This window comes from Macrobrachium rosenbergii, chromosome 1, assembly GCF_040412425.1.
Source record: "Macrobrachium rosenbergii isolate ZJJX-2024 chromosome 1, ASM4041242v1, whole genome shotgun sequence".
Lineage (NCBI taxonomy): Eukaryota > Metazoa > Arthropoda > Malacostraca > Decapoda > Palaemonidae > Macrobrachium > Macrobrachium rosenbergii.
Genome location: NC_089741.1, coordinates 37548523 through 37572511, shown reverse-complemented (window position 1 = coordinate 37572511; position 23989 = coordinate 37548523). Strand labels below are relative to the sequence as shown.

Below are 23989 nucleotides of genomic sequence, written 5' to 3'. Positions count from 1 at the left end.
GAGGACGTCGTCTGCCCCATAAGCTATTACATAAACAATAATAATAAAAAAGAGATAACAGGACATAGTTGACAAAAAATAATTTACTGGATAAATAATAAAATAGCGAATGGAAAACCAGAGTCAAAACATTCGGCTTCAAAAACCGTAAGATAAGACCCCCCCACAATCTCGAAGCGCAACATCGTCTGCACCATAAACTATTACATAAACAATAACAAAAAACAAAAGACCATCGCTATCGCCTATATGACTCACTATAAACTTTCTAATATAATCTCTGAATCTATATAAACCCTTAGGGTCGTCTATAAACTGAGGCTGTTGTTGGGTTCTCAGTTGATTTGTATTTCCCTCAGATGTAAACATTGACCCGTAATGGCCGAACCGTAGGAAGCATGGCTCCGGTCTTCTGCCTCTGCAAAGTCCTGCTGCCCAATTCCAGATTCGGAATTCGCCTGTTCCAGTTGGATCCCGTCGTCTTGAAGCTGAAGAATGGAGGAGCCGGGTTTAATAGACACAGTAAGTGTTTTTTTATGAAGGTTTTTTTAGTATCGCTATCGATGTGATGGCGTAGGTCTAAGGTGCTTTTAATATTCCCAGATATTTTAAGATATTTTGGTTTTGTCAGTCCGGTTTTTGTTTATTCTTGTCGAATTAATTACGATAATTATAATTGAGTTTTTGTTCTTTTTTTTGGTTTTTAAAGCTGATTTTGAGTGTAGAGTCATCGACCTATTTTACGTTGATAGCGTAGAATTCTTTTAAGGTAATTACGCACTCAGGCCTTTATGTATCTAATCCTATTAATGTAAATTACGTTAGACATTGATTAGACATAATAATTAGTTGGTTTTAGCCTAATAGCTGTAGTTTTTTAGGATAGCCAAAGCAGTAGTGTATGCCTCCTTGATTTTACTAACCTAAATTTATAGTAAACACGTCAATTGATCTTTCGCTTTCGCTTTCGTAACTTGTCAGAGCAAACTGGGTTAGCATCTTGATGATGGAAATTAAATTGGTAATCCTACAATTTAGGGGTCCAAACTCACTGCTCCCTTCTGTGCATTTTTTAAACATTTTCTTTCCTATTTTCAATTTCTTCTTTTCAGCTTCTTTCAACAGATCTGCAAACGAGTATTATGCTAAAAAAGTAACGGGCCGTTTATCTGCCGACACGAGCAGAGATTTGTGATTTTATCCGAAATTCTGTGGGTCCATACCTATTCCCATGGACATGATTTTGTTTATTTACATTCCCCCTTTATTCCCTTTTTTTTTTTACAATCTCTGCTTCTGTAAGCAGATAAACTGCTCATTTTTTCACTGTTTTCCATTAGAGATGTTTTTGTTTATTTACATTCCCCCTTTATTCCCTTTTTTTTTACAATCTCTGCTTCTTTAAGCAGATAAACTACTAATTTTTTCATTGTTTTCCATTAGATGTTTTTGTTTATTTACATTCCCCCTTTATTCCCTTTTTTTATAATCTCTGTTCTTTAAGCAAATAAACTACTAATTTTTCATTGGTTTCCATTAGAAATTTTTTGTTTATTTACATTCCCCCTTTATTCCCTTTTTTTTTATAATCTCTGTGTCTGTAAGCAGATAAACTGCCCATTTTTTCATTGTTTTCTATTAAATGTTTTTGTTTATGTACATTCCCCCTTTATTCCCTTTTTTTTTTACAATCTCTGCTTCTTTAAGCAAATAAACTACTAATTTTTTCATTGGTTTCCATTAGAAATTTTTTGTTTATTTACATTCCCCCTTTATTCCCTTTTTTTTTTATAATCTCTGTGTCTTTAAGCAGATAAACTGCCCATTTTTTTAATTGTTTTCTCAATAAATGTTTTTAATTTTGTGTACATTCCCCTTTATTCCCTTTACATAATGCTCTGCTTTTGGACAGAGAAACTGTATTTTTACCATTGTTTTAAATTAGATGTTTTGTTTATTTAATTTCCCCCATTATTCTATTTGTTTTTTTACAATCTGTTCTGTAAGCAGATAAACTTGTCTCATTTGTCTTAGCTGTTTTCCAGGCTAGAAAAAGTTTTTGTTATTACAGACATTCCCCCTTTATTGTTTTTTTTACAATCTCTGCTTCTTTAAGCAGATAAAGCACTAATTTTTTAATTGTTTTCCATGATTCAATAAATATTTGATAATTTTGTGTGCTGATCTTGACATTACATAATGCAGTGCATTTGGACCCCTAAACTGTAGGATTACCATTAAGTTATAAATATATATTGGGGCAAGGTGTAATATCTTGCCATATCCTACCACAAATTAGGCCTAATCCTATTGGGCTTAAGCCTAGGGTCTTGTCATATCCTGCTGTAGACTTAGGCTAGAAAATTTCCTTTCTGTTTTGTTACTTGCAATCAGTTTGTATAGCTTAGGTTAGGCCTGTAGGTATACAGTCGATCCCTGCCTATTAGCAGACTCACCAGTTTGCGGATTTTTCTATGGAACATATATACCCATCGTGGAAATTTCGCCTATTTGCTGTATTTTTCATAGAGAAATATTCACTAATTTTTGTATTTTCGTGACTAAACATTTTTTGTGATAAAACTTAAAATACTTGGGTATAAGCACTTTAGAGTTTTTTTTTGTTATTTAAACTATCAAACTAGGCAGTTATAAGCATATTTAGAGGGGTGTTAAGTATTCGCGGATTTCAGCTATGTGCAGGGGGTTGTGGTACACATCCCCTGCGAATACTGGGGGTCAGCTGTATCCCCAGATGCACTATAATGTAATTGGGCTACTGATGTAGGCCTACTTATGCTATCATGATGTAAAGTGGACGTTGATGTATGTGTGGCAAATATAGTACAACATAGCCTACGTTGCCATGTTTATTGGTGTTCAGTTTCAGTTGGTATTAAGCTTAATCTTATATGCTGCAAAATATCTGTTATTTAGGGATAGTGGCCTAGACTATGGTAAACAGTAGCCCAGAGTAATTTGGACTTACATTGAAATTCATAACGGAATTCAGATAGTTTATATTGAAATAGCCATATAAATGTACCAGAATTTTTTTTTAATTTGCGGTATTACTGTATTTGTGACTCATTGTTTTTTTTACAGATAACTGCGGACTTCAGGCATCGGTACGAAACCAGGGAACGAAGGCAGATACCCACAAGCCTGGAACTCGCTCCAAACATCGCGCCAAGAAGAAAACGTTTGTTGATATCATTAGAGGTAGGCTGTACGTTTGATAAAGTGTATTTAAGTTTGTCATTGAATATGACATCATATGTCGTCTGTGATTAACCTTTTCATTGTGATAAGACATTTTTTTATTATTTTATTATTTTTCCAAGTAGAATTATATATTGAGGGATGTCCATGTTTAGAACAGTGTACCTTTAAGGTGGCAGTGCCATCATTGCACCTGACGCAGTGCACTGTAGGCATTTCTTAAGGTTCTTTGCAGCGTCCCTTCGGCCCCTAGCTGCAACCCCTTTCATTCCTTTTAGCGTGGCTTTGTTCATATTCTCTTTCTTCCATCTTTACTTTCAACCCTTTCCTAACAATTGTTTCATAGTGCAACTGTGAGGTTTTCCCCCTGTTACACCTTTTATACCTTTTTGATGTCAATTTCCCTTTCAGGACTGAATGACCTCATAGGTCCAAGTGCTTAGCCTTTGGCCGAAATTATATATTCCTTTCCTATATAGGTAAAACCCCCGTTTTACTAGGCAAGAAATTGCAAGGGTGCACTCTTCTTCATGAGCCTGTCTTATTTTTTAAGATGTCTTTAGATTCATTATGTTGTTTAGTCATCTTTAGTGCTGGATATACAGTACTACGCATCTTTACCTGTCCCATAAAGTGATATGCTCAGCCAGCATATTTACAAAGTAGAATTTTCTTTTATGTATGATTTACCATTTAGCAACAAGTTGTTCGGTGCCCTAGTTCGTCTTGATGTTGTCCTAGCACCTGATATATTCCTTTTTTATTTTTTTTGTTTTGTTTTGTTGTTACAACCAATACCTTGACTTTCTTCTCTGCATTATGACCATAGTGCACATGTACATTGGGAAGGTTTTACTGGTATTTACTTAAAATAGTTTACAATATTCTTAACTTTTTAATTGTATTCTCCATCCCCAATCCATAAATTTGTCCACTTGCTCACTCACTATCCAGTAAACATCAAAGCACCTCTACTATCCCTAAATAATGACCTGTACATGTTAAATGTTTGAAGCATTTCCAAACAACAAATTAAGGCATGTGTATAATGAGGGTTTGTATGTTGGGAAAATGGTTATATATTTAAAATATTTTTTCAGTCATTTTATTATCAGTTTTTAGATATTCAAAGAAGAGCCGAGGTGTAAATTTTAACTGATTATACTTTCCAATTTCTTTCAACAGAGAGGGACGATTCTTTGTTGGAAGGCAAAGCCAAGGTAACACGTCTTAATCAGCATTCCTTCGACCAGACGATGTCCATTTTCCACAGTGCGACTGTTTCTCTGCCGAAAGAAACAAGTTTTCGTGACCCACCACCACCACCACCACCTGATGCTTTTTCCCATTTCTCAGGACACCTAGAAGAGGTTTCGTTTGACAAGTTAAATAATGTCCTGAGAGAGAATTATGAAAAGGCACTTCCAAGTATTCTTGATGTCAATGAGGCGATGAAGTGGAATAATGGGCTAATGCATACATATGATGCAAATTTTGTGATAAGTGATAGTGTAAAGATTGACAGGGTAAGTGTGCCAGGTAATCTGTGGGATATTGACACAGTCAGGGATCTGTGTGAGCATGAAATGCCAAAAAGCAGCCACGTTGACCTTGCAAGTGTGTCCTCCCCTTTGGCAGGCTTTGCTCACATTAGCGAGACAGATCCAGTGACAAACAAAAAATCAGCTGACGTTAAAAACAAGAAAGGAGTGTCTGTGAAAACGAAGAAAAAGGTTGTCTCGACCAAAAAGAAGACTGCGTCAAAATCAAAGGAAAGTTCTGGCACTGTTGAAGAACAAAAGAAAACCGCAGCTAAAAAGAAATCAATCAAAAAGGCAAAAAGTGAATTGTCTAAAGATCTGTTGGAGCACGAAACTATTCCTGTTGGGATAAATAGCGGTCGGGTGGATGATGCAATATTAGAGGGAGTGAGTGATGCTGTTGTTTTAGAAGGGAAGAGATTAGCCTCAAAGGGTAAGGAGGTTGAAGCTGCTAGTGCAAGAATTTTCAAGAAAAAATTACACCAAGAAAAGCAGTTCAAAGAAATCGTCAACATTAAGCAGCAGTGCCGTGAGGTCTTGTTCAACCAGACCTTAGAAGCGTATTTAAGTGTTTGCGTCAACATTGGGTTGCTCAATCGTGCTTTGCACACGTTACTGTACTATCGTCAGATGGGTATCCATGGCTCAGGGAAGAAGATACTTTCTGTACAGCCTTATAATATCTTACTTCAAGGGCTTGCGGAAAGAGGCAATTACGGCAAGATGGAGGAACTTCGAAATCTGCTTGAACAAGACGGGATTCCAATGACTGCGGAGAGTTTTTCGCCGTTCCTCAACTACCTCGGCCGTCAGCCGTCGTCCCCTGCAAATACCAAAAATATTCAGACCATTCTCGATGCCATGAAAAAGGCAGGGTTGGCACTTGACTTGCTTTTCACCGATGTGATATATGTCAGCAACGGGTACGACAACGTTCTCAGGGCCGTGCATCGTGTACACCCAAGATTTTTGCCGACGAAGAAACGGGAATCTTTTGAATATGATTGTAACCTTCTCAACAGTTTGAACGACTCATTGTGTACTAGTAAGGTCAGATCACCACTTAGTGGTTTAGCTACGGAGAAGGAAATGAATAAATGGTTCGAAGAGCAGTTTTCTCGTGAATTGTTAGGAGAACTGACCATTGCCAGCATAGAAAAGAAGGAAGAAACTCCTGATGTCATCATGTTTAGGGAGAAGTTGGCCCGATGGGAAGCCAAGTGGAGAGAGGCCCTGTATACAAACTTCACCACAAAGGTGGATGCAATGAAGAAGAATTTTGCTAGCACTCGACGCAATAAGGAAATGAACCTGTATCCATACTTGGTGTGTCTCCCACCTGAAGATTTTGTCAACATTATGATGCAGGAGATAAACCACTTTGCCAGTGGTTCAGAAGCCTACTCCTTGTCAAGGTACAACCTGTACAGAGGAATTGGTGAGAAAGTGTACCAGAGGTTCTTGATCAACCACAAGAAGGGAAATGGTATTCTGAATAAACTGAAAATTATTTATAAGAAGTTTGGGGTTTGGATGCATGCTGATCATCATGGAGGTGAGTGTCACTTTAAATAAGGTTGTTCTCATATAAAGTACAGTAAACCCCCCGTATTCGCATTCTCATGATTCGCGGACTCACGCATTCGCGGGTTTCTCTGTGGAACATATCTAGCCATCATTCGCGGAAAATTCGCCCATTCGCGGTATTTTTCACTGAGAAATATTCACTAATTACTGTATTTTCATATAATTTTCATGAAGAAATGCATTTTTTGTGATAAAACTATTAAAATACTCAGGTATATGTATTTTAACAGGGTCTTTCTGTGTTTGAACTATCAAAATGGGCAGTTCTAAGTGTTTTTAGAGGGTTTTAAGTATTCGCGGATTTTAGCTATTTGCGGGGGCTGTGGGACGCATCCCCCGCGAATAGGGGGGTTCACTGTATATTTATGTTTAAGTGGTTAAACTTTGAGAGAATCAGATCTGAAGAAGGGACCCTTGGGTGGGACAGCTGAGTTTTTCAACTTAATGGGGAGGTTTGTGGTCTGAATACGTTTATTATTATAATTATTATTAAGAAGTAGTTTAACCAAACTGCTGAGTCACTTCCAGTATATATCATAGTGCTGGCCCGAGGGATTCGCTCATAAATGTTGAAAATCTAAGTGGAAAATTGAAAGAAATGGGACATTTAGGTGGGAAGAGGTAAAAGAAAACGAATGAAATTTGAAACTGGTCAGTGTATTAATTCACGAAATCATTTTATGACAGTTAACTCAAATCTTCAAATCATGAAAGCTCATAAATATGGTTAGTGGCATGGTTAAACTACTTGAAAATGATAAGATTCTTATAATCTTTAGTAAACGTATTTAATAAATTTGCAAAGGACTAATTTGCTTTTATGTTTTAGAAAATTCTTCTTTTTCATTATTGTAAAGAGTCAAACAACTGCTTTGTGGAAAGCATTAAAAAAATTAACATTAAGTTAAATCTTAACAAAGAGAACATTGTTTTTGCTCAAGAGCTTAGTACAGTCATTAATTGAGGATTTTTCTAGATGTCTACCCCTACTGGGGTAGTGTCATTGGTGCACCTCTCATCGTGCACTATAAACTGATATAAGGTTCTTTGTAGCATCCCTTTGGCCATCAAGCTGCTCCCTTCATTCCTTTTCTTCCATGCTACTTCCCTTCCTAATAATTGTTTCATATTGCAAATGCAAGGTTTTCTTCCTATTACACCTTTAAACCTTTTTACTCTTAATTTCCCTTTCAGCGCTGAATGACTTCATAGGTCATTTGCTAGGCCTTTGGCCTCAATTGTATATTCCATTTTCAATTTCTAGTGCTATAACTGTGAGAGTCCCGACATGGTTCATTTGTCTGGTTAAGACAATTGAGCAATCTAAACAGCAGGTTAAAGAATTCAGATATGTTTCTTCAAGGCTCTAAACAACCGCACCATGTTTCAGATGGCGTGCCCTACATGCCGCGCATCCAGTGGAAGCGCTTGATGCAAGAAGAACACACATGTAATCTCCACCACACCATAACAGAGTGGCCCAACAACGTTCTGTTGGGTGTCGGCCAGTTCCTGTACTCCCTTCTCTTACGTCACGTAATGGTCTGGAAGCCCCTGCACTCGGAGAAACACGTCTATCCAGCTTTCTACGAGATAGACAGGTCGTACGATTACAAGGTGATCGAGGAAATCAAACCGGCTCCTATACTTCTTGAAGTGTTTAGGCGAGCTGCGAGGCCAACCTTGACTTTTCCTTCGTACGTGGGGCCAATGGTGTCGCCCCCTGTTCCGTGGACCTCTTCCAAGTCTGGTGGATATTTGATACACAGTAGCCATATTGTAAGGTAAGAAATTTTATAACTGTTGATATAATTTTGAGTTTATTTTTATGCTGAGAGTAGATGCTATATTTCCTCCTTGTGAACAGATATACATTACACTTATGTTATATATCTGTAATGGGAAGTACATATGCAGAAATAACTCCCTATTCTTAGAAGAGTTTCAGGCGGTGCCTGTGATGTGTGTCCCAGAAAACCATTTTGGGAAGTTCTGAAGATTGCAGTGTATTTGCAAGGTTAGAAATAGGGAAAAATAAAGATAAATTATGCATAATGTTTGTATGCTCCAACGCAGTGTAAAACGTGTTTTTTTATGATTGTCTGATAATACTTTTTTTCAGATTGCCGTACAATGCTCATCAGCAGAAACGTCGCATAGACGAGGCTGGGAAAGAACAGCTGTTTCCTGTAATGGATTCTCTCAACCAGTTGGGATCTATCCCTTGGCGAGTGAATAAGCCCATGCTTGATCTCATTATTGAGGTAAGAGCAGTTTGCTTTAGCTTAAGTTGAAGGATGGGAAATCTCCTTTTTTTACAGTCTCAAATCTTGAGACATTTCATTACCGAAGGGTAAAAGGCTAGCCTTTAATAGTAGTTGAGGTAGATGGAAGGAAGGCTAATTTTGAAGTATGTAGCCCATTCTTATCTTAAAGATATTAACAGGTTTCTAACGGGTTTTAATTTAGATACATAACTTGTAACGTGTTTGAAAAATTTATGGAAAAGATGTTTAAACAGCAAAAAATTACAACAGATCTTCAGCCCCAGCAGCTTACTTTCTGCCTTTTTCTCTTTATCCATCTCCTTTTGCCTGTTCCTATTTAGCTCCAGCTTTTTTATTTAACTAAACCTTTTTCCAATTTTCATCTCTTGTGTAAGAACATATCCTTTGGTTGACAACTGTAAATCAGTAATTGTTAGTGGTATTGTTGTAATAATAAAGGATGAAAAGCTTTTTACCCATATTTCTGTAATGATGCATTTAACATTATTATACCAAGGATAAAGATGTTACAGACTCAGTTAACTGTATTGCTATAGCAAACATTTCCAGTAACAGTGTTGTCAGATTTACTTAGCAGATTCTTTTTTTGCTATGTTTGGAGCCTTTAAGCAAATTGATGCTGCTTTGTTTTGCATTACATTACTTGGTTATTGACGCATTAAGGGTTTTTTTTTCCTTGGTTGGGATATCGTTATTTAATTGCTCAGAAGATAACCCTATTCATATGAAACAAGGCTACAGGGGCCATTGACTTGAAATTGAAGCTTCCAAAGAATACGGAGTGCATTTGAAAGAAGTTACAGAAGGCAATAGGAAATACTGAAAGAAGAGATCAGTTATGAGAAAAGAAAAAGTAAATTAACACATTAAATAAATAAGTAGATCAAAATGTAAATTATAAAATACAAGGAGAGTTGCTTTATGGTGATGGAGAAGGTTTTGCAAAATAGACGATGGAAAGCAAAATTGATGATGGATGATGCTGTATTTAGTAAGCAGCAATGTAATTTTGAGATCTAAAAGTAAGCAGTAGTGTAATTTTGAGATTAACTAGAATTTATGCTTTACAGGTCTTCAACAACAAAGGTTGGGAAGAGATGGACATTCCCCCACCAGTTACGGAATGCCCGGTGCCACCCAAGATCAAGTCTCACATGAGCAGTACGGAGAAGAAGCAGATTCTTCGCCAGCGACTAGATTACAACAAGAAGAAATCGGAGATGTTCTCTCTCTGGTGTGATGCCTTGTATAAGTTGTCTTTTGCTAATCATGTAAGTCCTTGTGCTAATGAGTCCTTTGTTGAATACTTGTATGGCAAGATATTTAAATTTGTTGTCACTTCAAAAGCTGACTGGTATCAGTTAATGGAATGGAATATAAAATTTAGGCTGAAGGGAAATTGAGAGTAAATGGGTTTTAATGGTGTAACAGGAGGAAAACCTCCCAGGTGCACTATGAAACAATAGTTAGGAGAGAGTGGAGAGTATATTGGAAGAAAGAGAATATGAATTGAGTTACAGTAACAGGAACAAAAAAGGTTGTAGCTAGGGGCCATAGGAATGCTGCACAGAACCTTTACTGCGTACAGTACACTGTGTAAGGTGCACTGATGGCATTACCCCCTATATGGTGGATGTCACTCAATGAAAATTTAGCACTACCATATTTAATACCTAAAATTATGAAAAATTAATCTTCCTGGACGTCTGTCTTCAAGAGGTTTATATGGTTTTGGTTATACAGTATTTTCTTGTTGCTCAGTTATATTTTGACTTTTTAATGCTTCCAGTGTATTTAAGACTTTTTATATTTTGAGGATCATCCTATTTGCTCCTTTTAATTTTCAGCTTCTAGACGCCTCGCACTGTTTAGGAAATGAGAGTGGTTGAGTCAAAATGTTACCAAACATAAAAATGCTCCTTATGATCAATTGATTTTAAATGTCTCCCTGAGGAAATTTCTGAAATTTGTTTTGTTTTTTCAGTTCAGGGACAGAATCATCTGGTTTCCACACAACATGGATTTCCGCGGCAGAGTTTATCCTCTCCCGCCGCATATTAACCACATGAGCTCAGACGTTTTTCGTTCCCTGCTCTACTTCGCCCGAGGTGAAAAACTAGGTCCCAGAGGTCTGTGGTGGTTGAAGGTAAAGCTAATCATGATTTTGTCCAGAATTATTTGAGTAATTTACTCTTTAATATGTTTTCTTCATTAAGATTAACTGGAACTGGAATATAAAATTTAGGACAAAGACCAAGCGCTAGGACCTTTGAACGGAGGTATTATTTAGCCACTCATTATGCTATACATTACAGTCTCCACAAATGACGAATGAAGCTTTTGAATCTTGTGACTGAGCCATGTTAATCCTTTCCAAAAGAGTCATGTATAGAATCATCGATATTTGAAAAGGAATGAAAAAGGTTGCATCCTTTGCAATATACTGTCAGCACTATCCCTGTCCAAGGACAAAGGGTTTAACGTTCTGTGTATTGTAACTGATGTTTTTTTTAATAAGTCAATGTGGATGGGTTGCTGAATGATTGGTAATTAGTTCAATTGTATATTGTCTTTGTAATCTCATTCATTCCTCTTGAAAAACTGAGAACATTAGTTGGTATATTGGTAGACTTTGTATCACTGTTTACAAGTCTTGGTGAAAACATGCTTATCAGAATTTTATAGAATCCAAACGGTTAGTTTAATGAGTAATGATTTCTGTCTTTCAGCTGCATCTCATCAACTTGACTGGGTTTGTGAAGCGGGAGTCTGTAGAGGACCGGTTAAAGTATTGCGAAACTGTGCTAGATGACATCATGGACTCCGCTGATAATCCGTTAACAGGGAAAAAGTGGTGGACCAAGAGTGATGAACCTTGGCAGACTTTGGCTGCCTGTAAAGAGGTACTGTAATGACTTGGTGTTTTCTTCATGTTATTTTTTTCAGTAATCACTGAGAATTCAGTACTGAATAGTAAGTAAAAACTAAATTGTAAACTATTGTTATTTTATTATTATTTTTCTCCTATTTTCCTCATAGTTTTTTCAGTAATCACTTAGAATGCAGTTTTGAACGCTAAGTACAAACTGCATTGTAAATAATTATTATTATTAGTATTATTATTCTTTTATTTTCCTTGTGTTTTCTTTTAATAATCACGGAAAATTCAGTACTGAACATTTAAGTAAAACCTGCATTGTATAGCCCTTTTACAAAGTGTTGATGTAAATTATTATAATAATTATTATTTTGGAAGACCTTCTTTCAAGTAAACCTCATTAAAAGAATGGCTGTCTGGATGCCATTGAGTTTATTTTGCAATTTCTCAGTCTCTCAAATGAGAATGCAAACTCCCTCCTTCCTCCCCTGGTTTTGACAGCAACCAAAAACTGCTTAAAATTTTTGTAAACCCATTTGTGTGAATAAATACAAGATAATTGTACCTCTGGCTTCATTCACCTTTCGGTAAATGGTAGAGAGAGCTACCAAAACATTGAGGAGTAAATGAACTGTGGATAACTGTCATATAATTTACCTTCTGCTACAAAGAAACTCATTTGAGAGATCGAGAAATTGCGGTATGAACTTAATGGCATCCAGACAGCCATTCTTTTTAATGAAAATTATTATTATTATTATTATTATTATTATTATTATTATTATTATTATTTCGGAATAAGACCTCTCAAACAAACTTCATTGGCATGACCAGACAGCCATTTCTTTTAAGCAGGTAAATTACACAGAATTTACTTCTTGAGCTTGTATAATTTACCTGGTGCCATCATTTTGCAGTGCAAAATCAACGGAATCCAGACGGCCATTCTATTATCAATTATTATTATTATTATTATTATTATTATTATTATTATTATTATTATTATTATTATTATTATTATTATTATTATTATTATTATTACAGCTAACAGCAGCCCTACGTTGCAAAAATCCAGAGGAGTATGTGTGTCATCTAGCAATCCATCAGGATGGCTCATGCAACGGGCTGCAACATTATGCAGCCTTGGGCCGAGACATTGCTGGTGCGGCATCTGTTAATTTGGCACCGAGTGTTGTTCCCCAGGTGAGTTATTCATGTATGGTTACTGCCTTTTTGGGGGGTGGGTTTAATGTCATCAGTGCACCTCGTGCAGTGCACTGTAAATGATACGTGAGTTCTATACAGCGACCCTCATGGGCGAGGCTGCAGCCTTTCATTCTTTTTACTCTACCCCCTTTCACATACTCTTTCTTCCATCTTACTTTCCACCCTCTTCTAACAGTTGTTTGGTAGTGCATCTATGAGGTTTTCCTCTTGTTACACCCTTTAAACCTCTTACTCTCAGTTTTCCGTTCAGCACTGAATGGCCTCGTAGATTCCAGCGCTTGGCCTCCAGCCTAAATTGTATACTCTCTATCTATCGTAATGTTTTTTGTGTTAATTTTAAAGAAGAAGAAGTTGGATTAAAACTAATATATTTTTACCTACTGTAAAGCCTATAAATTGTAACATTTTAGAGTTTTCTTTCTTTCGCTCATTAAATCTTCAGCTGAAAACCCTCATGGACTGAGTTAACAGACTTGTATATAAACTCAGAGGGCTCCAAAGGAAAATCAGCCAGCGGAGAGAGACAGGTTATAGGAAGAGATGATAAATAAATAAATATGAGGGAACAGAAAATAAAACTGTTACACCTGAATTCAGGAGATATCAACTGAAACCAGGTTCTAGAATTTTACAAATTACACTTTCATGGCTACTTGTAAACGTGTTTGGTTGTCTTCAATCCCTGTCCTCTTCAAGAATTGGCAGTACAGTACTTGTCATGGTGTTTTCAGAGGGTATGTTTACAGAGGAGTAGTACATAGTATATCTGCATAATAACAGCACTGCTTTTATACCTCAAGGGGAAAGTTTTATTGAATTGTAGACCCCACTGTTGACCTTCATTTGCTCAAGTTGAAGAATCACCAAGAATGTCATTTTTTTTTCCCTGTTGAATGAAAGCAGTCTCTCAGAACAATATTTCACTCAGGTGTGCATGCATGAGTTTTAGGAGTACTTTTATATGCAATCTGACATTGCTCAGGTACTTCATGGAGACTGCTGGAGTTGTTAGCTAATGTCCACTACATAGTATATGAGGGACTACATAAATGAGTGAAGACATTCTTAGCTTGCCAAGCAGATATTGGCAGGCAGATGTTAATTAAATACCCTTGTCATATCATGTTTATATCCTTAACCTTGAACACATCTCCATTGCTACAAATCTGTAACAGTTTTGGTACATGTACGAAGATCGTGTGTGAAGCAGGTCTCTACTAACAAATGTAAAGTCCGATATTTTTGCCCTGTCTGGATTCATTGTTAAATAATTGTTTAATTATTATTATTATTTAGAAGATGAACCCTATTCATGTGTAATCCCACAGGGGCCATTGACTTGAAATTCTAGTTTCCAAAGAATATGTTGTTCATTTGCAAGAAGTAACATAAGGTAATAGGAAATGCAGAAAGAAGAGATTGGTTATTAGGAAAGGAAAAATAAATTAAGAAATTAATAAATGAAAAGATAAAAATGTAAGTAAATTATAAGATACAAGGTAATTGTTTTAGGGCAGTAATGCACTGTTTTGTTTTAATTGTCAGTCAATCTCATTTTTTTCCCATGATGGTAGGGTTTGATAATTTATACAAGTATGATGGCATCCCTTAATTTTTAGCTATTACATGCCTTTGGTCTACTCAACTTGCCAACTTCTTTAACTTGACCATACTGCAATTTTCACTCCTCAATTGAGAAAAAATTCTTTTGGGCAAACCCTATAAGAAGTAATACATGTACAGACACCACCCTACTTACAAACGAGTTATGTTTCGGATGGCTGTTGACATGTTGAATTTTTTGTAAGGTGGTTACTGTACTCTTCATGCCTATTTAAATACAGTATGATATAAAATTAATACAGTACTGCATGTTTTTCATTCTAAAACATAATACACTGTACATACAGTACTATATGTACAGAATAGGTGTTCAAAACAAAATTTGAACTTATGGGTGGCAAAGGGGAGTGCTCTGAACACAATTTTAAATTGAGATCTCATTTGTTTATATCTGAATGTTTGTAAGTTGAATGCTTGTAAGTAGTGTGGTGTTTCTAGTTAAAATTTGCAAATATGCAAGTACTCTATCAGGTTGTTCCATTTGCAGGACGTTTACTCAGCCGTAGCCGAACTAGTGGAACTTGAGCGACTGAAAGATGCTGCTGCTGGGAATGAGATAGCACAGATGCTCGAAGGTTACGTCAAACGAAAAGTAATCAAGCAGACTGTAATGACCACAGTGTATGGTGTTACGAGGTTTGGTGCAAGACTCCAAATAGAGAGACAGCTAAAAGGTCTGTACTGCACTGTACTGTGAGTTGCAGTTCCTTCTTATACAGCTTTTTTGAGTTGCAGTTTCTTCTGAATACAGCTTTATTGAGATGCAGTTCCTTCTTATACAGCTTTTTTGCTTAGCAGGTCCTTCTTATACAGAGCAGGTCCTTCTTATACAGCTTTTTTGCTTAGCAGGTCCTTCTTATACAGCTTTTTTGTTTAGCAGGTCCTTCTTATACAGCTTTTTTGAGTTGCAGCGCCTTTGTATACATCATTTTTGAGTTGCCGTTCCTTCTTGTACAGCATTTTTGAGCTGCAGTTCCTTCTTATACTGCTTTTTTTGAGTTGCAGTTCCTTCTTATACACCTTTTTTGAGGTGCAATTTCTTCTTATACAGCAGTGTTAAGTTGTAGTTCCTTCTTATATGGCTTTTTTTAGTTGGATTTCCTTACACAATTATGCTAATGATAATCTGTTATGATTAAGTATCATAAACTAACAAATAGACAGAGAGAGAACTAGAGGCAGGAACTAAAGCATTCCAATTTTGTTTATAGGGAACTGACAATCAAAATAACTGAAATGGAAGTAGCAGTTACCATCAAGAGATACATGAATATATTGTATATACTGTAATATGGCAGTTGTTTTGTACAATATATAGTTTCTGTAACAACTCATTGATTCCAGTTCTGTTTAGTCTGATTTTTGTCAAACAGTGAAAAACAAAAAAAAAGTGAGGAAAGGCATTTGACACCATAAGTTGCATGCAACCATGAGCAGCAATGCTCAGTGGAGCCACAGTATTAATATAGTAATAGTAATTTTCTGTATTGATGTCTACAACTTTTAGCTAATATTTATAATTAATTACAGATTTGGACTTCCCACCTAACCGTGTTTGGGCTGCATCACAGTACCTAGTCCAGAAAACCTTCCATAGTTTAGAGCAAATGTTCACTTCTGCCAAGGAGATTCAAGATTGGTTTACTGATCTTGCACGGATGGTTTCCAAGGTATAGTATTATGTCTTACAAGCTGATAGTTTGGAGAAATTTTATGCTTATTTAAATTGCTAACTCATTAGAGGATCTGGAAGTTATACAATAGCAAGTTTAAGGATGATGATAATAGCCCAAAACATGTTTTACTGTATTGTATAGTGTCAGTATTATTGGAGTGCTCAGCCAGACTACTATTGTGTGAGGGCTGAGTTCTTTTACCTTCATGGCTCATAATCATTTGTACAACACAAAGTAGCTCTGAAGTTGATATTGCAAGTTGTGTCAGATATCCCATACTATTTATGTATAAAGTTTAATTTAATGGCAAGCTTGTTACTACAATACAGCTAGTGTTCTGTAACATACACAGATTTTTTACCAGTTGATCCCAGATTTTGTGCTTAAAACTACACAGGGTATGATAGGGCATTGTTCAGCCGACTGACACAGTGTTTTACTCAACACAATAGTAATTAGTATAAAAATGAAGAACCACCAGAAGATGGCTAAAAGCATATCTTTATTAAAGTCCTTATCACTTGAGCCTAATTTCTGAATCATTTGAGTTCCCAGGCACAAACAGCTGGTCTTAATAAGTTGGTACACACTTCTTCAGGTCTTGAAGGTAACTGAATCATTTTAAATGTTTGCCGATTGGTTAGCAGATCCAGTTGCAGGGGTATGTGGTTGACAAACTAAACAGTGTATCGTTTAGGAATCCCTTTCCTTGAAGTTGGAGTGTAAAAGACATTTGGTTTTTAATCAGTGGTATATATGTATAATACTTGAGCTTTTTAATTACAAAAGTTAAAAAGGCTTTAAATGTTTGCTATTAACATATTGGAACATTAAAATTCACGGTTTATTACCTAATAATTTACCAAAAATAATTTTTGTACAAAAATGCAGGAAAATATTACTGGTAAATAAAAATGTCCCATTAGTAGAGAGCCAAGACATATCCAGTACTGTATTTACTACAGTGTAACTGGAAAAATGTTAAAGTTTAAATAAATTCTTAGGTCAAGAAAAGTTATTTACATTTGCAGTGAATTTTACCACCGTGAATTTTACCAAAGTTAGTGATTGACTGGATAACTGCAAGGACCTTATATGTCAGCCTAGACAATCACAAGGTATTTTGTTGTTGAGAGTGGATTTCTGTATAGAATAGAGCACAGCCTAGACAGTTACAAGGTATTTTGGTGAGAGTGGATTTATGTATAAAATAAAGTACTTTAAAGTATTCATGAATACACAATCTTTCTTTCCAGACATGTCGTCAGAACATGGAATGGGTGACGCCTTTAGGTTTTCCAGTGGTTCAGCACTACACAGTTCCCTTGAGTGAGAAATGCCCTACAGTGAAACTGGGAATGACTCTCAACATTGATTATATCATGTAAGATTTTTTCCCTTATTGTTTTGAATTTTATCTCAAAGAGAAAGGTCTTTTTTAGGTTGGTTTTGCACTTGAAGCTGAACTCCCAGTAAACCAAATTTATTTACCAACAAAATTCCTCGACGGGTTCACGATTGCCAGCGGGTGAGATTCTCCATTTTCCTTGCCATTCTAGTGGTCAAGAGGGTTTATATGAGAGAAATTTCAAAGAAATAATGAGTAGTATATTGAATGTTTTGTTTTACAACTACTCTGTGTCAAGTTTGCATTCTGGTAAACAATGAAATTAAATATTTTAGTTGTTTGGATTTAGTGTTAATTTTATCATCATTGGAAATTGGTCTGATTTACTCTGGTAAACCATTTTCAAAGTAACATTTGTATTAGTGGTTTTGCATTGATAGTTTCCACATTTTTTGATAGGCAAGATAATGAAGTTTTCTTAGTGTGCTTGAACACTGATGGGCTGTAAAACTTAAGTAAAGGTGGTTTTATTTATTGGTGCAACTTGTCAAATTCATATTACTCTTTGTATTCAACTGTTACTTTTAGTAATCAACCAGTTTACTGTTAAAAATGCGCATGTTTTTCTTTTAAGCTTACCTAACCATTAGTGATGTACATTAGATTTTTAAGGTTAAACAGTAAATCGATGTTTTAATTTTATTTCTTTTTACAGGCAGCCAAACACAATGAAGCAGAAGAATGCCTTTCCTCCAAATTTCATTCACTCGTTAGATTCGTCCCACATGATGCTCACCTCTATCTACTCTCAGAAAGCAGATTTCTCGTTCATCTCTGTTCACGACTGCTTCTGGACACATGCATCTTCCGTTGATCCGTTGATGCCACGTAACTGAACCTGGTAAAGAAAGTAGTTTTCCAGGGGCACGTAACTGTATTACCTGGTGAAAAGGAAAAGCAAAATATATGAGGACAAGTACCGGAGTAGCTGATGTTGCCCCAAGTTGTTAAAGATGCAAGGGATCATTTACATAATGTTTAATCATTAGAATTTTCTCTCGACAAATATTGTTTTATCCTTTAACAATAATTGAAATGTAGAGGATAGGAGATTTGCAAAAGAAGTAACTTCAAGGATAAGAGATTTGCAAAAGTAGTAACTTAGAGGATAGGGGATTTGCAAAAGAAGTGACTTGATTGCTTATGTCATGTTTGTAAGGGATCATATTATTTGATGAAGTTTAGTTACTAGAATTGCTTCTTGATAAATAATGCTTTTTCCTTTAACAAGACTTGAAATATAGAGTATAGGGGATTTGCAAAAGAAGTGACTGTTTTTGTCCTGTTTTTAAACGCAACCCGTTTTATTACAGGTATGTCGGGAGCAGTTTGTTGCTCTACATAGTGAACCCATTCTTGAAACTTTATCCAGTGACTTGAAGAAACGATTCAGCTTTGAATACAAGTGAGTAAAATGTCAAGTTACGACTCTGTTTGTAAAGAATTTGTTTTACACATTTTTTCCATAGATCAAAGGACTTCCTGTTGCATTTAAGTAACTTTCAGTAGATAGATTACCGACAGTTCAAAATTTTTTTCTTACCTTTACACTATACATGGTTGCACACACACTTTGTTCACCACCACCAGAGAGGACATTTATTCTTAGCACAATGAAGACGAGCCAGTCATACTTGATGCATGAGTCGACGCATGACTCAGTAGCAATTGCAGCTAAACCAAAACACTGGATGAGGCTCAATTAATTCCAGCACTTGTAAAAAAAAAAAGATGGCATTCAGAACTTAAGTTATGCAGGTTAAATATTGTCCAGGCTAACTTTCTCAGGAAAGGGGAAAGAGACCTCCCATGTGAGGATGTAGATTTAAAATTTGTCTTCCTGCTGTCATTTTACAACACTTGACAGTGTTGTGGCTTTCAGAGCCTCAGTATATAGCCATTGGTTCAATGTACGATAAGTCTGTTCAGAGACAGTGTCTTTCATTACCCTGTTATACATTGTCCTTTATCTTCCTAGGAGGAAGTATATTGTTGTAACTCCTCAGAATTTTGCCTTTGAGGTACAATGATAACCTAGTTATCATAGTACTGTAGATGACTCGTGGTTGACAATCTCTGAGGACTGCTCTTGTTCAGTAGATGAACCATGATTTGGTGTGGTTGAACTCTTGCATTGACTTCCTTCGACATATGGTAATCAGGCTTAAGATTTGGGCGCTTTCGCGCGTGGGGAGATGATAAACGAATCATCAACAAGGTATAGATGACTTTTCCCAAGAGCTTGAAACTTGCTGGTCATAGAACTGAAAAGGAAGAACCAGCAGCGCAAGTGTTATGTAGATCATATCCTGTTATGTGTAGTTTAACAAGATCATCATGTTGCATTTTTAGACTAGGGTTAGCTGAAAACGTGTCATTTTATTGCTAGGAAACTCTGCACTTAATTTGGTTTCACCACATCTGGGACCTTGAAGTTTGGCAGCAGGTTTGTATCAGGCGGCTGAACAGGACAACCAGGCCCAGCAAAAATCAATTGAAATCAATGATGCAAAAACCTGCACATGAAAAGAAGTTAAATAAGCTTCTAAAATGTAAGACCTGTACTAGTCTTGAAATTTATCAAACAGCAATAACCAGGTCCAGCAAGAAACTACCTGGAAACCCATCTTGTGTGCAACTTTGTCACAAAGAGGAGATGCTTAAACTTTTGTGACTTGTACTCATCTTGATATTAATCAAACAGCAGTCACCAAGCCTAGCAAGAAGCCGCCTGGAAACCCATCATGTATGCAGTTTTGTTACAAAGATGTTGCTTAAAATTTGTGAGCTGTACTTGTCTTAAATTTTATTATTTAATCCACCATCAGAGTCAAGAATTCCATGATTGAAGAGGATCAAGAACTTCCATTTGTAACCATTTTCTTTGTTGACTGCCTATAGTTGGATAAGCAATTAGAACAGCTGACACAAAGCATTAAACTTATGTTGACTTGTGACAGCTTTATCATTCATCAACATGAGAAAAAGTGTTGAAGATTAGTGCTGGACTAAGCCAACCTTTATTGACCAGTGTAACCTGTAAACTTGCATTTAACACCAGTCTGGGGCACAGCAGTAATCACCGATTGAGTGAACCAGGCCAAGAAAAATTAACCAGTGTAGCCATAGGCAGTTAGAGCAAATGGGTACACCAGATGGGGCTATAGTTTTCAAAGGATGAAAGTAACTTTAAACCAAGAGAAAATATATGGTTGTAATCCAAGATGAGGAAGCAGACTAAAGAATGCCTTGCCTTCTGCTACCCAGATAAAAAGTAAAGGATGGTGTGAAGAGTTCAAATTACTGATCACTTGCCAGTAAAGGTAGGAGAGGCAATGGAGATTGCAAAATCTCCGCCATCTTGACAAACTTGGAAAACAAGGTACGTATGTGAAGCTGCAAAGAGACGAACATTCATGAAGCCTGCAGTAATATAAAATGTCAAGCCCATGCAGATAATAAAGAAAATATTGATAATGTAGGACATTAAGAGAAACAAGTGCTAGCAAGATGTTGACCCTTAGGAACATATGTTTATAAACAATTACATTTTGCTTATCCTTCCGTTTTAGCATTTTGTTTAAGTTGTAGAAGTTCCTCAATCTTAATACCTAATTTTTATCTTTACAGAGACTTCGCTCATGATGGATCAGCGAAAGACACTGCCAAAATGAAGGTCAATACATTGCTGAACACGATCCCAAGAAAAGGGAAATTTGACATCAGTGAAGTACTGAAAAGTACTTACTTCTTCAGTTGAGTTTAAAAATGGAGAATTTTTGGTAAATGCAGTCTTTCAGCCATAATGGACATATGATTGTTCATGTCCATGAAATCAGTGTAGAATGTTGACGACATTTTGTCCTGAATGGTTTCATTAGCAACTCAAATGCCTGCTCTTGTTGGGTTTTCTTTCCACAGCGTTGCAATAAACTTGTCAGATGGTGCTTTTTCTGTTGAAAAACATGGGACCAACATGTAATTAAGTCCCCCATTAGGACACTGATGATGAAGTCTGTGTACCAATGAATTGTTTTTGTGAGTATTGTAATCTTGTTACTGGCATAGTTGTTCTCGTAATGACTTTAAGAGCAATGTGGGGTATGCCTCAGAGTAACTTTTAAGTTTCAGAGTTACTGACAATTTGTTACTTTTCTCGAAGTTTTGTAGTTTCCAGGAAAGCTTTTAGAATTTTGCAGTCTTCAGAATTCATTTTGCCTTTGAAATTACAGCGAGAATTAACTTTCACAGCAGTTTCTTGGGTTGCAGAGTATTTTTTTTTTTAAAGCTTAGCTGTTTATTTAAAAATTAAGATGACCCAAAATCAATGGAAGACCGGAAAAGTATTTATATGTACCCAAAAACAATGGAAAACCGGAAAAGTATTTATATGTACTGTCAGCTTAGCACTAGGGCTTAAATGATTAATTGTAAAAACCATGAAGTATTACATCTTTTAAATTTTGCTGTTGATATGCAACCATGGCAGTCTAAACTTCGGTGATCATTTCGTCCCTGGTTTGATGAACCAACATGTACCATCGTATTTCCATTTAGAGAATAAGTAGAAGTTGTAAAGGGACTAAAATGCAAAAAAAAAAGAATGGTTAGCTATTATAATTATATGGATATTTTGATGCAAACCTATAACTCACTTTTTGAAAATACTGAACATTGCAAATATGAGGTACGTCGCTTATACATCACTTTTAAGGCCTAAAAGAGGTGTTACAAATATGATTTTTATATACTGTACTGCAATTTACTCAACTACAATATTACACCTGTATTGGAATTATGGACTTTAATTTAATTTTGAAGTATGGTATGAACACTGATTATCCTGTAAAGGACAGAACAATACAGTATCCTATAGCGAAATAGTACTTACAGCAAGCCTTGATGGTTGCACTGTCTGTGAACTCCCCAGCTGCATTGCCTTCTTTCCTTGGGGTCTGTCTCTTTCCACTTTGCTATCCAAATTCTGCTTCATTGTGCTTCGGTTTTCACCTCCCATTTGAAGAGATTCTTCGAGCAAGACCTGTGTAAAAGAGAGTAGGTGTGACTTTGTGGTTTCATTACAACTGGAAGAACTTATTATTATTAATAATAATTTTTTAATATTAAGAACTTGCCAATACTCTTGAGACTCTTGAGATGCAGTTAAACTTGAAAATCTATGCTGAAATGATGAAAATTTGCTCTAAAGTGTTGTAATGCCTATAAATGTCTATGAATGTAGAACATTTTCCTACTTATAGTTCAGGATAATGTTGAAAAATTATCCAAAATTAGACAAATAAAAAAACCATTCTCATGATAGAAAGTACAGCATATATTAAACCATATAGAGCAGCCTTCTAATTCTGACATGAGATACAGGATTCTGTACTATTTTAAACAACTTCTGATCATGGAAGTCTATATAATATGAATATAAACATTTAAGTTTACACAGCTGAGCATAAGTTTATTACTATTTAAGTTTGCTCAGTAGAAGTAGTGCCTTATTCAAGAACAGATGATTATAAAATATCACTTAATTAATCTAGTCGCTGTTAGTAAATGCAATTTTAATGGGTATACTGTATATTTGTTTTCTCTGTTGGACTGAAGAGTTATACATTTCATTAAATCAAGTGAAGTTACTTGTGTGTGTAAATATTGTAAATTTATATCATGCTGTATTTGTTGTCTGTAAATAATAAACATATTTTTTTAATAAAGACATGAAAGTAATGAATTATTTTCTCAGTGAAGAGTGTGTTACCCTTAGCAACCAGTTTAAATATTTCTACAGATTATTACAAGTATATTATCTTACAAAGGGGATAATGCAAAGCTGTTTTAATGTGCAACTGTCCACTTACAACCAACAGATGTTCTTTATAAATATAAAGTGAAATGCACTGTTAAACAACTATATGTTTAATGCCCTCGAACTGTACAAAATCAAAAATTTTTGTACTATAACAAAACTTAATGCAGAAATGAAACTACTGTACTAAATCGTAATGCAGTACTGTACTAAATCGAAATGCATACCAGAACTTTTGGAAGGAAAGTATTTACCATACTGAACTTTAATTACTACAATAATCAAAGAATAGTTAAAGACAAGATTTTTAGCACTTTGAGAGTAGTGAAAACATAACTAAAGAATACAGAAGATATTAAAGTCAATTTTGAAGAATTGGGTGGGTTATCTGCTGAACTTCACTAAGAAATTTGCATAATTTAGATAGATGGGGAACAAGAATTGGAAATGTGTCTCCTGTTTTAAACCACAGATGTACATGTTATCTTTCTGATGCATACCAAGGTGGTTAAAATATAGTATATAAACTAACATGTAAAAGTGCTAAAGGTACATAAGTGTTGCCCAGCCAACACTCCCATCACTGTTCCCAGTTTTTAGACTAATGTCTTGAGGTCAAGTCATCAGTACAATCTCCAGTTGAACCTTTTGAAAAATTCCCTCGTTTGGTTCTAAATGTCAAAAAGATTCCACAAGTACATTAAATTTTTTTTTCCATAAA

The 23989-nt window shown here is 35.8% G+C and overlaps 1 protein-coding gene across 2 annotated transcripts; it reads left to right on the top strand.

Moving 5' to 3' along the window:
- Window positions 1-328: 328 nt before the first annotated feature.
- Window positions 329-23189, top strand: mtRNApol (mitochondrial RNA polymerase). Of its 2 annotated transcripts, XM_067127103.1 has the most exons (16): window positions 329-522; window positions 3106-3222; window positions 4408-6318; window positions 7741-8134; window positions 8473-8614; window positions 9709-9909; window positions 10623-10784; window positions 11368-11541; window positions 12561-12719; window positions 14854-15040; window positions 15897-16036; window positions 17299-17426; window positions 18106-18267; window positions 18534-18543; window positions 18764-18855; window positions 21081-21346. In XM_067127103.1, the coding sequence occupies exons 1-16, from the start codon at window positions 399-401 to the stop codon at window positions 21208-21210; spliced, it is 4233 nt and encodes a 1410-aa protein (XP_066983204.1). In that variant the 5' UTR covers window positions 329-398; the 3' UTR covers window positions 21211-21346. The 2 variants fall into 2 exon arrangements, 1 of the variants encoding a protein (XP_066983204.1); XR_010857138.1 differs by lacking the exon at window positions 18534-18543 and having other exon boundaries at window positions 18106-18278; window positions 21081-23189.
- The last annotated feature ends 800 nt before the right edge of the window (window positions 23190-23989 follow it).

Coding starts and splice junctions, on each gene's coding strand:
- mtRNApol (XM_067127103.1), top strand. CDS start 399: ATGGCTCCGGTCTTCTGCCTCTGCAAAGTCCTGCTGCCCAATTCCAGA. Junction 9,910..10,622: donor AGTTGTCTTTTGCTAATCAT/GTAAGTCCTTGT, acceptor TTGTTTTTTCAG/TTCAGGGACAGAATCATCTG. Junction 18,856..21,080: donor CGATTCAGCTTTGAATACAA/GTGAGTAAAATG, acceptor TTATCTTTACAG/AGACTTCGCTCATGATGGAT.